Here is a 15,075-nt window from a genome sequence, read left to right as displayed (position 1 = left end):
TCAGCCTCATAATAATAAAGAAACAAGTCGGCAAGTAGAGGGGCACAGTTTGTTCCCATTGGAATACCGACAGTCTGTTGAAAAACACGTCCTCCAAACGTAACAAATATGTTGTCAATCAAGAAATCAAGCATCTTGATAATATCAGTTTCAGAGAATTTTTGGTTCGAATCAGAGTGATCCTTTACAAAGTAGGATTTATCCCTCCCTAAGACAAGATACTTGTATCTACGTTGGTCATTCTTTTTTACGACGCAAAGCAATACCAACTCTTTCAATTTGTCTTTTAGTTTGAAATGTGGAATACTGGTGTAAAGAGTAGAAAAGTCAAAGTATTCCATGAAACCTCTCTGACGTACTAAATTATAATCCTGGTACCTTTGATAACTAGTGTTAACATCAATTTAATCAGCAATCAAATCCGGGCTTCAACATAATCGTAAAACTACCTATTGTAGTTGTGGGGTGATCAGATTTGGATGATAAAAAATCCCAAATATCTCAACAGTACTTATAATCTAAGACTCTTTCATCTTGCAAAAGTATGAAAACATTTGACTTTATTCACTTTACACAAGTATTAATAATTCTAAAGTAAGTACAAATTGAAATAGTTTGATATGGATATTGTTTCATAAAAAAAAATGTCATACTTCGAAGTTTTTTGTCTTAGAGAGGGGAAAATCATACTGATTCTAACAAAAAATTCTCTGAAACTTACATTAATAAAACAAAACACCAAGGAAACTTAAAACAAGATGAATAATGTCTTGATTGGCAACATATTTGTTATGTTCGGAGGGCGTGTTTTCAACAGCAATCGGCATTCCCATGAGAACTAACAACGCTTCTCTACTTGTCGACTTGTTCATCTTTTTTGTTTTAAATATGCTTACTTCATACGAGAATTTGCATCGAAGAAAGAGGAGCGGAAGGCAGTATCCTTTTAACAAAATTTTGAATTTTTGAAATACTAAGGCTTTTCTACCTCAGGAATAGATTACTTGTATTTGACAAAACGTTACGGAATTTGTGGTCCTCAATTCTGTTCAGCTTCGTACTTCATTTGGTCGTTTAACAATTTTTGACTCAAGCGTCACTGATGAGTCTTTTGAAGCGTAAATATAAATTTTTAATCCTTGTATCTATGAAGAGTTTATTTAATAAATGCTATGTCATGGTAATATTTGAGCACAAACAAGTACCATTTACTAGTAAACTAATGTTCTGTACAATATCAGATACATTGTTTGTCCTAAATATATCTGGAAATGTGTGAAAGTTAAAAGCGCTAGCTCCCCATGTTTCTGTTCCTAAAATGAGTACCAGTATTCCTATGATGTTCATCATAAAACCAACCATCACCTGAAATATAACAATGCAAAAATAATGTTCATTATAAAACCAATCATCACCTGAAATAAAACAATGAAAAAAATACAAGCTTATGAATATTGGTCACTTAAAGATACCAGTTTATAAACTCAGTATCTTTGTTTTTGTATTGCCTTTACTTAAGGAATGACTGTAATATGTGTTCTGTCTATGAAAAAATAACATAAAAAATGTGGTGAACTGAATAACCAGCGTAGCGGGTTGTTTGAAAGTGTGGACCACATTTTTTCCACCATTATAGAACTTGTCTGATATATTGCTGGTACTAACTTATAGTATAAGTTCTATAAAAATATGGCAAAAATTGTACATGGATCGCGCTAACAAGACCGAACAAACAGACAAGCAGACGAACGGACGTGCAGTATTTCAATGTCCTCTTCCACAACGTATTACGCGGGGGACAAAAAAACATTGAAGATTTGCAAAGGCCAGAGGCTCCTCAAATTGGATTTGGCGGGTAAGACATGTTTTGTGAGATCTCAATTTCCCTCCCCTATACCTTTAGCCAATATAAAAGAAACAAACGCACGGTACAACTCAGATTAAAATCAGTCCGAGTCCGAGGTAACAGAAGATCTAAGCAATGATAATGATACATCAATAATCAATGGACTTATTCTGTTGCGCTGTTCCTCAACTTATTTAGTTCGTTTGATTATATTCTTAATCTTTTTATGTGTTCCAGTGTGGGAGGATTATTTATCTTTAACCTTATAAGAACGTTAAAACATCGTATTATCGCTACCTTTCCCTCTCTCACACGTATCCGTTACAGGAAAACGGTAAGGTCATTACGATCACGAGGAACATTTCGTTGAGACGTCCTCTTGGACACAATTCGTGACTAACCACAGAGTGAGTTAATAATATAACATTGTATTTAAAGCCTTCTAATTGCCTATCATATAATTAAACCTCTTCTCCGTGAAATACTAGAAGTGTAACCGTTCTTGAAAGTACAACATTTTCTCGGATTCAACAGGTCAGGATCACTACCTTATATGGATATGCATAAATTAGCATACTTATGTACTCGCACATGTAATTGTTTATTTACGTATGACGCAAATATTTTTTACCTGGGTTTTTGACCAATCAACTAAATGAGTAACAATGCATGATATACGGGGCGCCGAATGGGACTCTTGTGGTTTTGTACAAAATTCAATTCTGTCATAACAAAATACTTTTTGTCTTACAAAACTATGTGCTACAGACTTGTTTTGTGAGAACTTCAATTTTGTGATGACAAAATTCATTTGTGTAGACAAAATTCATTTTTGTCATGACAAAATTCATTTTTGTAGACAAAATTCATATTTGTCATGACAAAAGTCAATTTTGTCTAAAAGGTATGCAAATATAAACATATTTGCATACAAAATTGACTTTTGTTACCTGATATGGAAATTAAATCACAAAAGTCAATTGTGTGAGGTAAGATTCAATTTTGTGAGACAAAATTGACTTTTGTGAGACAAAATTAACTTTTGTCAATTTTGTTGAGACAAAAGTCAATTTTGTTAATTTTGTTGAGACAAAAGTCAATTCTGTCAATTTTGTTGAGACAAAAATCAATTTTGTTGAGACAAAAATCAATTTTGTTGAGACAAAAGTCAATTTTGTTAATTTTGTTGAGACAAAAGTCAATTTTGTTAATTTTGTTGAGACAAAAGTCAATTTTGTTAATTTTGTTGAGACAAAAGTCAATTTTGTCAATTTTGTTGAGACAAAAGTCAATTTTGTGACGACAAAATTCATTTTTGTGACGACAAAATTGTTACAAAATTGACTTTTATGTGACAAAATTGACTTTCGTGAGACAAAAATCAATTTTGTTGAGACAAAATTCAATTTTGTCAATTTTGTTGAGACAAAAGTCAATTTTGTCAATTTTGTCAATTTTGTTGAGACAAAAGTCAATTTTGTCTCACAAAAGTCAATTTTGTCTCACAAAAGTCAATTTTGTCTCACAAAAGTCAATTTTGTCTCACAAAAGTCAATTTTGTTGAGACAAAAGTCAATTTTGTCAATTTTGTTGAGACAAACGTCAATTTTGTCAATTTTGTTGAGACAAAATTCAATATTGTAATTTTGTTGAAACAAAAGTCAATTTTGTCAATTTTGTTGAGACAAAATTCAATTTTGTCAATTTTGTTGAGACAAAAGTCAATTTTGTCAATTTTGTTGAGACAAAATTCATTTTTGTCAATTTTGTGTAACAAAAGTCGATTTTGTATGCAAATTAGTTCACAGAAACCAAACTAAACTAATTTGAATACAAAATTGACTTTTGTCGCCCAATTTTCAAATTAGGTAACAAAATTCAAGTCTGTGTAACAAAAATGAATTTTGTCATGACAAAAGTGACTTTTGTCCGCTGATAGATAATTTTGTATGACAAAATTTTAAATTTGTAGTATGATACAAATTTTGTTAAACTGAACTTATTTTTGTTGAACAAAAGTCACTTTTGTCCGTACAAAATTGAATTTTGAGTACAAAACCACAAGAGTCCCATTCGGCGCCCCGTATGATGGACTACTACGTGTTTACAATCATCCGAGAACACGTGTTATTTACTGAAATGCAACACTTTTTTTCCTGAATTGTGGGATTCACAATTTCGCTTGGATTTTCATTTTGTGTATCCATATTTATAGTCCGTGATATAAAGTACTCGTTCCTTGCTCAGATTAGCGAAGAGTTGTTCCTTTGCGAAGAAACCAGTGTTTGAATTTAGTCGGAATTTAACCTTGATATGATTGATGATTACACGAAGATTTCAGATTCGTCCACAAGATAGCAACGGAACAACACTGAAAAACACTATTGCCCATAAGTTAAACTTTCATTGAGAGAGTTAAATAATAAGGGAGCAATGCATTGTGTGGGTTCGTACAAAAGAGGAACACTTAGAGTGTGTCTATTTTATATCCATTATATTAAAATTTCTAAGCTTTAAACAAAATTCATGCGATATATTTTTTGAATTGGGGTCGGGTATGTATTCATTTGTTTGTCTTTAGATAACTAAACACGTGTAATCACCAATCGGGCCTATTTATGACCGACTATATGGTATGGGTTTTTCTCATTGTTGAATGTCCACTTTATTTGAACTTTAGTTGATAGTTGTCTCATTCGCAATCATACCACACCTCCTTATTTATTTTTTTATATACACACACCTTTCAGAAAGATAAGTTTTCCATTATCTTGAAAAGAGATATCTACTATACATAACACTGTGTGATATTTTTATGATTAGAAATTGACAAAACATGTATTACACCTATATCAGCTCTGAAATTTCATCAAAACTGTTGAGGACATTTCCTAATTCTTGTCTGAGAATGTTAACAAATTCAATTAGTATTGCTTTCTTGGCATATTTCAGTTTTTTGGCCATCACTTGGCGTCCGTCGTCGTCCGTCGTCTGTCGTCTGTCGTCTGTCGTCGTCTGTCGTCGTAAACTATTTCAAGAATCTTCTCCTCTGAAACTACTGTGCCAAATACTTTCAAACTTTAACTGAATGTTCCTTAGGGTATCTAATTTATAAATTGTATCCGAAGTTTTGATCTATCAACAAACATGGTCGCCATTGCTAAAAATAGAACATAGGGGTCAAATGCAGTTTTTGGCTTATAACTCAAAAACCAAAGCATTTAGAGCAAATCTGACAATGGGTAATATTGTTTATCAGGTCAAGATCTGTCTGCCCTGAAATTTTCAGATGAATCAGACAACCTGTTGTTGGGTTGCTGCCCCTGAATTGGTAATTTTAAGGAAATTTTGCTGTTTTTGGTTATTATCTTGAATATTATTATAGATAGAGATAAACTGTAAACAGCAATAATGTTCAGCAAAGTAAGATTTACAAATAAGTCAACATGACGGAAATGGTCAGTTGACCCCTTTAGGAGTTATTGCCCTTTATAGTCAATTTTTAACCATTTTTCGTAAATCTTAGTAATCTTTTACAAAAATCTTCTCCTCTGAAACTACTGGGCCAAATACTTCCAAACTTTAACTGAATGTTCCTTAGGGTATCTAGTTTGTAAATTGTATCCTAAGTTATGATCTATCAACAAACATGGTCGCCATTGCTAAAAAAAGAACATAGGGGTCAAATGCAGTTTTTGACTTATAACTCAAAAACCAAAGCATTTAGAGCAAATCTGACATGGGATAATATTTTTTATCAGGTCAAGATCTATCTGCCCTGAAATTTTCAGATGAATCAGACAACCTGTTGTTGGGTTGCTGCCCCTGAATTGGCAATTTTAAGGAAATTTTGCTGTTTTTGGTTATTATCTTGAATATTATTATAGATAGAGATAAACTGTAAACAGGAATAATGTTCAGCAAAGTAAGATTTACAAATAAGTCAACATGACGGAAATGATCAGTTGACCCCTTTAGGAGTTATTGCCCTTTATAGTCAATTTTTAACCATTTTTCGTAAATCTTAGTAATTTTTTACAAAAATCTTCTCTGAAACTACTGGGCCAAATACTTCCAAACTTTAACTGAATGTTCCTTAGGGTATCTAGTTTGTAAATTGTATCCGAAGTTGTGATCTATCAACAAACATGGTCGCCATTGCTAAAAATAGAACATAGGGGTCAAATGCAGTTTTTGGCTTATAACTCAAAAACCAAAGCATTTAGAGCAAATCTGACAGGGATAATATTGTTTATCAGGTCAAGATCTATCTGCCCTGAAATTTTCAGATGAATCAGACAACCTGTTGTTGGGTTACTGCCCCTGAATTGGTAATTTTAAAGAAATTTTGCTGTTTTTGGTTATTATCTTGAATATTATTATAGATAGAGATAAACTGTAAACAGCAATAATGTTCAGCAAAGTAAGATTTACAAATAAGTCAACATGACGGAAATGGTCAGTTGACCCCTTTAGGAGTTATTGCCCTTTATAGTCAATTTTTAACCATTTTTCGTAAATCTTAGTAATCTTTTACAAAAATCTTCTTCTCTGAAACTACTGGGCCAAATACTTCCAAACTTTAACTGAATGTTCCTTAGGGTATCTAGTTTGTAAATTGTATCCGAAGTTGTGATCTATCAACAAACATGGTCGCCATTACTAAAAATAGAACATAGAGGTCAAATGCAGTTTTTGGCTTATAACTCAAAAACCAAAGCATTTAGAGCAAATCTGACGATGGGTAATATTGTTTATCAGGTCAAGATCTATCTGCCCTGAAATTTTCAGATGAATCAGACAACCTGTTGTTGGGTTGCTGCCCCTGAATTGATAATTTTAAGGAAATTTTGCTGTTTTTGTTTATTATCTTGAATATAATTATAGATAGAAATAAACTGTAAACAGCAATAATGTTCAGCAAAGTAAGATCTTCAATTAAGTCAATATGACCAAAATTGTCAATTGACCCCTTAAGGAGTTATTGCCCTTTAAAGACTTTTTTCACAATTTGTTCATCATGTTGACTTACTTTAAAAAATCTTCTCCTTTGAAACTGCTGTATCAATTTCAGCCAAACTTAGGCTAAATGAGTTTCAGAGTATCTAGTATAAATTTTATATTTTATTTCCTTGCATGTCAAGAAACTTAGCTCCTATGGCTAAAATAGAACATAGGAGAAAATTATTATTTTTTTTTTGGCTTTTGAAGAAAAAAGGACGATCCAAAAAACATTTAAATAAATTGAAAAGCCAAAATAATCATTGATGAGAGATTTAACCAAAAGAATTAAGGTGAGCGATTCCGGCTCTTGAGGGCCTCTTGTTTCTAATTCAAACAGTTCCCTTTGTTCTGGGGGCAATAGAGCAATGTTTTCATCAATCATAGCAAGCAGCTGTGGTTTTGTTTTGTTTTCATCTTTGCTAATTTCGTTTTCTTCTAAAGCAGATATTGGAATTTTTGAAATTTTTAATGGACTTGGATATTTGCCGATCTTTAGAAAACTATTCATGATGTTATCCATATTATTGTACGACAAAGACGTGAAATTTGATATATTTTGTGAACATTGTAGCGTTGGGTCTAAACCTATGATGTTCCTCTCATTTATTGGATATAGGTATTTTGTTTTTCTTAGTTCTGCTCGAAATATGTCCCTTTCGGTTTTAAATTCCTGTATTTGTCTCGGTTGCCTCGTTTGTTCAATTCTTCCAAGTAAAGAGTTAATGTTCCCCGTCAAAATTTCAAGCGTATCGTAATTCTTCGTTACGGTTTCCCATTTGATACTGTTAGCTACACCAGAGATATGGTTTTTAATGTTCCGATTGTATTCCTCTAAAATGAAATCCAAACCCTGATGAGCATCGATCCGACCACTACGGGAAAACGACTCGTGTTTATTCAGACAATTTAGAATTTCTGGTGGCATGAGGAATCTATCGCAAAGTCCAAAACTATCAATTAACATGTATTTTGTGTGGTGTCTCCCATAACAAATTTGACGAAATATCTTTCGAGCCCTTTCTATAAGCACACAGTTGTTCTCTCTCACACCTTTGAGGAACATGAATATGGATTCTAAACATGGTAACATTAGATTACAAATGAAAAGTAAAGTATTGTCATTATTATTCTTTAGCCATTGGACAAAACCATTAAAATTTTCATCAACGCAACTTTTTTTTTGTGTTTCTAAAACTATATACCAATTCCATTCAGACTGATTCCCTAAATTTGAATAAATTGTCGAAGGCAATATGATGATCTGAGCATCTTTTTGCGAAAGCAAGGGCTTTAGGGGTTTTATATCCCTGAGTTTCGAAAAACCGTTTTAATATGAAATCAAAAAATATCTCTGTAAAGGATTTTACCATGTTCATCTCCTCATGACCTAGACCTATAAGTGGGACGACCCAAGAATATTTTTCTGGTTCCTCCATAATAAGTTGCCAAATAAGTGTCATAGGAGAGCCATCGCATACAACATACACAAAATGACGTGATCCTGTACTAACTCCAGAATCTATAGCAATTTTATCTAAAACCACTCTTAGAGAGGATTTTGATGCAGGATTTACAAACACAGGATCTATTAGACTAATTTTTGTAGAAACATCTGTCGGCAGTGGCGCCGATTTTGTAGTGTACAACGGATGCTCAAGTGATGCAGAAGTGCTTTGAATTGAATCTGTCTTGCTTTCTAAAGTTACACTCCCGTCATCCGCGAAGTTTTCTGTGTAGTTAATAAACTTAACCGTTTCTTGTTTTTTTTTCTCTTACAATCCTAGTTGATATCGCTTCCTGAGGTAGTGTCCCATTTCTGAGATTAATTTTACAAACATCACATTTTATCTTGTTTTTACCAAATGTTTTATTGCACTGATGACACTGAATAAACTTAGATTTGAAATTGTCATCCGTGATTTTGCTTTGTATTGTGTCTGTTTCTGTATCTACATTATATTGTTGTAAAACAGTTTCTAGTGTAGTTTGTAAAACGTTAAGCGAGTCTTGTTCAGTCGGTTGTACTTCTTCAAAAGGTCCTAAATTTTCGCCAATGTCGTGGGTCTAAGACTTCATTTTTTTGACAATTAAAACCATTTAATTCTAATTTTATAATGTTTGTCATTACTTCTAATGTCTGTTTATTGGCATTTCTAGATAACCAAACCTTTTGTAATCGCTGATTATTGTCGAAGGCATATACCAAGTCAGAAATTTCATTCATAGGGACACATGGGTTCGGTTTCAATGTCAGCAACCAGTTTTGTAAAAATGTGTAACCACCTGATGGTAAAGTGTGGGAAAAAATATCAACTGCAGTTTTACTTCCTGTTGAATTATACAATAAAATCAAGGGAGCAAGTGACATGGGAGAAATATAACGCAAATGTTTTGCTGAAAACAACAATTCAATTGCCAAAGACTTGCGGAATTGGCGTTTTTTAGAATTTCCATGAGTATCAACATCTAAAACAGATTTGGTTAAACAATTAATTACTTTTCTGACTATAGGCGTTTGTTTTTCGAGTATATCATTTGGAGAAAGTCTCGATAAACCATTTGCATCTTTAGAATAATCGCAACCTTTTAAAGTCTCTTTTTCTTTGAGAAAAATTTGTTCAATAACCTTAATACGATCTTTTTCAGTTTCAATACTGCAAAGGCCTTCGATTTCTTTCCTTAAACTATTAATGACCATATCTTTCTCTGAAATAATACAATGCAAGTTTTGTATTTGAGCGGACAATTCTTGAAATATTGGTGACACAGAATCAACTTGACAACCAAATTCTCCCCGAGCGAGGACAGTCGCACAGGTTTGAACATCTACATCCACATGGTAAACTGTGTCTGTTTGAACCACTCGAGATAGTCTGTTATTCATAGGAACACTGGCGGATGTGCTATCATTATTAACCATCGTGTATTTAGCTATTTTAGAAGGTGGTATTTGAATATCATCTGCATGCTCCTTTTTTCTCTGAAATTTGATAAAGTCAAGTATTAAATTGGTTGCAATATTTCACAAGTCATTGTAAAGACATTATATTTTTTAACTTGTAGGTAAAAATTTGTAGGCAAAATATAAGACAAAAATATCTTTTGTACTATACATTTTCTGTATGATTAACATTGTGTAAGGAAAAACCGCGACACTGACATAAATCGGTTGTATGTTTAGCGACAAATGTTACATTTATGTTGGTAGGATAACTATGAAAATCAACTTGAGAATATTGCGACGCATTAGTCTGATATTAGCGTTTGAGCTGATACCAGTTCTATTTTCATCATACATGTAAATTATGCATTATGTATTAATGGAAATTTCATTAGATTATTTGGGAAGTAAAAATGTGTACATCGAATTAAACGAGAAGACTAAGTCTGTGAATACACATTCGAAACCGCACAGGACAATATATCGGACAGTAGGACTGACATACGGACGGCCGGACGGAGGGTCAGCCGGACTCCGAGACTGACGGTTGGACGAAAGGGCAATCACTATGAAGTTCTACTTTACCATGTAAGCGGGGGAATACATATACATATGTAATCTAGTGATCAAAGAAACCCGTTTGAAAAAAAAAAGTTTCATGTAACAATGTTTTGTTGAATAAATTATGTATAACGGTGGCAGAATGCGGCCATGAAAGAAAAAATAAATATGGTGTCCATTCTTATCGGGGCCTTTTATAGCTGACTATGCGGTATGGGCTTTGCTCATTGTTGAAGGCCTTACGGTGACCTATAGTTGTTAATGTTTGTGTCATTTTGGTCTTTTGTGGATAGTTGTCTCAATGGCAATCATACCACATCTTCTTTTTTATATTCCCTCAAGATACTATATTGTTCCCTCAAGATGCTATGTCGTTCCCACAAGATAGTTATCTCGTTCCCTCAACAATGCAATATCAATACAATTGCAAAACTATGTTGAGGGAACAACATAGTATCTTGAGGGAACGAGATAACTATAATGAGGGAACAACATAGTTCTTGAGGGAACGACATAGCATCTTGAGGGAACAACATAACATCTTGAATGAACGACATAGTATCTTGAGGGAACGTCATAATATCTTGAGGGAACGACATATCGACATATCATCTTGGGGGAACGAGATAACTATCTTGTGGGAACGACATAGTATCTTGAGGGAACGACATAATATCTTGAGGGAACGCCATATCGACATATCATCTTCAGGGAACGAGATAACTATCTTGTGGGAACGACATAGTATCTTGAGGGAACGAGATAACTATCTTGTGGGAACGACATAGTATCTTGAGGGAACAAGATAACTATCGTGTGGGAACGACATAGCATCTTGAGGGAACGACATAGTATCTTGAGGGAACAACATATTTTTTTTCTTTCATGGCCGCATTCTGCCACCGTACTTATGGCTTGTAATTTATGTTTCATATTTATTTATTTTAAAACTATTTTTGTATTAATTAGCATGTTTAGATAGCCTAAATAGGCAAAACGGTACCCACTATGATCCGGAGAATTCAAAAGATATATCACACAAGTCAGAAGGACAGCAACCAAACGATAAAAATACCTATCGGGTATTTTGGGTATAAAATTTTGCAACAAGCGGATTTGCTCGATTTACAAAAATGTATACACAATAGATTTTACTGTCCCCGCTTTTAGTCGAACATTGACAGCGAGATATATATATATAGCGATCCTACATTCCGTTTTATCGGCGTCGTCCAAAAATATTAGGTTCGTTTTTAAATTTTTTGAAACTTTGATAACTTTTTAAACTATCCTTGATTTCTACCAAACTTGGACAAAAGTTTGTTTATGATCATTAGATAGTATCCAGATATATAAATTTGTTTAAAAAATCCTGTTTGTCCGTATTTAACTTATAAATGGATTAAGTTAATTTTTCTGCCAGTTAACATTACATTCACTCTTTGGTTAAAAATTTTTAAATTTCAATAACTTTCATAAACTAGCATAGATTTCTCCCAAACTTGGACAGAAGCTTGTTTATGATCAAACTCAGCTAGTATTAAAAAAGAAATTATTAAACAGGAAATCATATATATTTCCACATTTTCCGTATATAAATTATCTATGGACTTCCAGTTAACATAACATATACAGTCTGAAGTTAAGGTTCTTATAAAACATTTTTTAAATTCATAAAAAAAAAAAGCTGAGATACTGGGTTCCGCGGAACCTTTACACATTTTTATAACATATATTTTTAGAATCATAAATATGATGTACTTACTTTTAGATCAGGTCCTGACAAAAAGTTTACACATCCAGTGCAGATTAGTCTGCGTCTGTCGTAACATCCATATTGCTGGACAGCCTGTAACGCTACCGCGGGGACATGCTTGAAATTACGTAGTATTTCAGTGCCATGTTCTTTGTGTTTTTCGAAGCAGCATTGTTTTTGAAATGGCATTATACTTATACAAGATACGAAAAGTACAATAGCATAACTCGATATATAGATAAACGTGTATCCCATTCCTTCAAACCGTAATGACAGGTTTAAAAGAACTCAAATGATTTTTATACTGGACAGTGGTCACTCGATTTGAAATTTCACTGTTTCACGTGCAATTAATTTACAGGTACAATGCATAACAATGGCCATAACCTGTTCAACTACATTTTACAAGGCAAAAAAGAAAGTTGACCCGTGAAGTCAAAAAACAATATTTTTTTAATCTGAGCATGCAAATTGAAGATTATGTTATATATTTTACATTAAATATATTCGGAAAACAAAAACATGTATTTTGAGAGTCCCAGACACTATATAAATTGACAGTTTTCCCATTTATTCCACGTGTTTTAGAGTGATAGTAAACACGTAGTAACCCACAATGCATTGTAGTTCATTGATTCGATTGGTCAGTTTTTCAAGGTCATGTTTACGATCTATTTGGGAAATTAGTATGCAAATATATTCTGACGTCAGGAAATCTAAAGTTCTCGACCTGTTCAACGGACTGTGCAATCAATTATTTTGGACATTTCATACACTAGAAACATTAATTCAACAAATTGTAAAATTGTATTTTATTTGTTTTTCAGCTTTTTAACATTTGTTAGATTGACTCTTGATTAAAGTATCAGCACCTGATAGTCTTTTTTGCCTGAGCCCAATCGTTGGTTATACTTAGTGGTCAGGCCATTACAGGACTACTAGCAGTTACTGTCATGCTCGATCCAGAATTTAATTAAATTGATTAAAATATAATGTCTTCATCATTTGAAAATAAATCATGAATTTATATGCTGATACTAGTTAACATACTTGTTACATGTATGACGGGTGTCATTTTTTGTTCTCACGTCAAATACCCAGAAGTAATTAAAAGTGATGTGCGCATCACACAGATTAAATTGACTATATAAAATGCCCTGATTTTGAAACCGGTAGATTTTATTATATCAAAAGAGTACATTTGATTCCCTGTACTTACCATGTCTATAACTCGTAGATGTCCGTATGAAAAGACAACTGCATTCGGCGGAGTTGCTACTGGTAACATAAATGAAAAGGAGGTTGCAATGGCTGTCGGAAACATGATATACAATGGATTTAGTTGTAACTGTAGAGCCTACAAATGTACGAAAAAAAGCTTATGAAAATAAAAAACATAAACAACTAGTCCAGATGTTAAGATCTGAAAAATTTAATAGAAAAACAAAAAACAACAAAAAAACTACGGAATATACGCAAAATACCATTATACAAATATCCTTTTTTCCAATGATTATAATAATATTATGATATTTTACGAAACAATTTAAGCAAAATTTTCTTATCAATCTAAAACACCGAGTTATTAAAGTTTTGCTTCAAGATTTAACGATGGAATACACGGACACCACAATTATTCTGGATATTCCATAAGTTCCCGCAAGATCAGAATCATACCAATAGACCACTTAAAACTTATAAGTCAAAGGGAATCTAAAGTCGACATGGTAAACAAAAAATAGAAAACAAGATTCATTAAATATTCGCATTGTTGTGTGATAAAACAGAAACCGTAGTATGCACAGTAGTATGCACAGTAGGTCATCATTCTCATTTTTATTATAATTTTGAGACACAAAAAGTGTTTACAGGTTAAAACTTGGGTAAATTCATAATGGGGACAACATACTTTTAAAATTTACTGTTGATCTGGTGTCGTATAAACAAATAGCGTTTATATTAATTAATTATTTTGCTTTTCGAGTAGTAAGCTTAGTAGGTAAATGCTTAGTGAATACAGAGTCATAATCCTAAATAAATTATTTGAATAGTTCCTGACTTAAAACGTGTGGATTACTTACTATTTGAGCCATAATTGGCATCATAAGAGTACATATTGCTGTATTACTGGTGACCTCTGTTGCTGCAGCGACAACAACGCACAACACTAGATTCATAAGCCAAGGTTCAAGGTCGCTAAAGACAGCCAACTCATTACCTAACCATTTAGATAATCCAGACTCCTGAAATTGAAAAAAAATCTTTTCAGAGTATTCAATTCGACTAATATATAAAAAATTCTAATTTTGTGTGTTTAACGCCACTTTATAACATGTTTGTGGACTATTCGTGGTGCCAAGTTTTTATTGGTGGAGGAAGCCGGAGAGCTCGGAGAAAACCTACGAACACTGACAATCCTAGTCAATTAAAATTGGAGTCGGGTGCACCCGCACGAGCGGTTTTCGAACTCACATCCTCAGTGCTGACTGGCTAGTGATAACAGTAGTAACTATAATGTGTACTTAAGACTACATGGCCACCGAGGCCCCTACATAGAAATAAAAAGAAGATGTGGTATGATTGCCTGTGAGACAACTCTCTGCAAGAGACCAAATGATATTACAGAAATAAACATGCATGACTGTGTATATTTAAACTGATGTTTAAATTCAGATGCTCACATAAAGTTCTATGAGTTCATTTTATTTATAATAAGAAAGCAATTGACATATTGTCATCATCCTAGCGGCTCTTTCTCTGTCGCAGTGTGAACATGTACTTATAAAATGCCATCTTTTAGCTACACCAGTTGAAAGCTCAGATTACTAGTATTAGACATTCCATCAGAAGTGCCATAGAACATGAGAAAGTAAATCAAATTCACTCACAACTGTTTAAATATATACCTCTAAATAATTCTCTCCTTTACCGGGAAATCTCAAGCACCATTGTTTTATATATTTCGTT

At 33.1% G+C, this 15,075-nt stretch overlaps 2 protein-coding genes across 2 annotated transcripts in view; both read right to left on the bottom strand.

Annotated features, from left to right (window-relative positions):
• Nucleotides 1-1,141: 1,141 nt before the first annotated feature.
• The window catches only part of LOC139527432 (Na(+)/citrate cotransporter-like), a 53,280-nt gene continuing 39,346 nt past the window's right edge, over nucleotides 1,142-15,075 (bottom strand). Inside the window, exons 12-14 of the mRNA XM_071322894.1 lie at nucleotides 14,190-14,351; nucleotides 13,328-13,465; nucleotides 1,142-1,365 (exon numbers count right to left, since the gene is read on the bottom strand). The gene's annotated coding sequence lies outside the window, so the exon portion shown is untranslated. The remainder of the gene's footprint in view (nucleotides 1,366-13,327; nucleotides 13,466-14,189; nucleotides 14,352-15,075) is intronic.
• On the bottom strand, nucleotides 8,880-12,829 carry LOC139526319 (uncharacterized). The gene is made up of 2 exons (XM_071321450.1): nucleotides 12,118-12,829; nucleotides 8,880-9,830 (listed from the first exon to the last, which is right to left on the bottom strand). Exons 1-2 carry the CDS (start codon nucleotides 12,361-12,363, stop codon nucleotides 8,880-8,882), a joined length of 1,197 nt encoding a protein of 398 aa, XP_071177551.1. The 5' UTR covers nucleotides 12,364-12,829.

Source organism: Mytilus edulis, chromosome 6 (genome assembly GCF_963676685.1).
Source record: "Mytilus edulis chromosome 6, xbMytEdul2.2, whole genome shotgun sequence".
Lineage (NCBI taxonomy): Eukaryota > Metazoa > Mollusca > Bivalvia > Mytilida > Mytilidae > Mytilus > Mytilus edulis.
The sequence above is the reverse complement of the archived record's forward strand: the minus strand, read 5'-3'. Positions and strand labels throughout refer to the sequence as shown.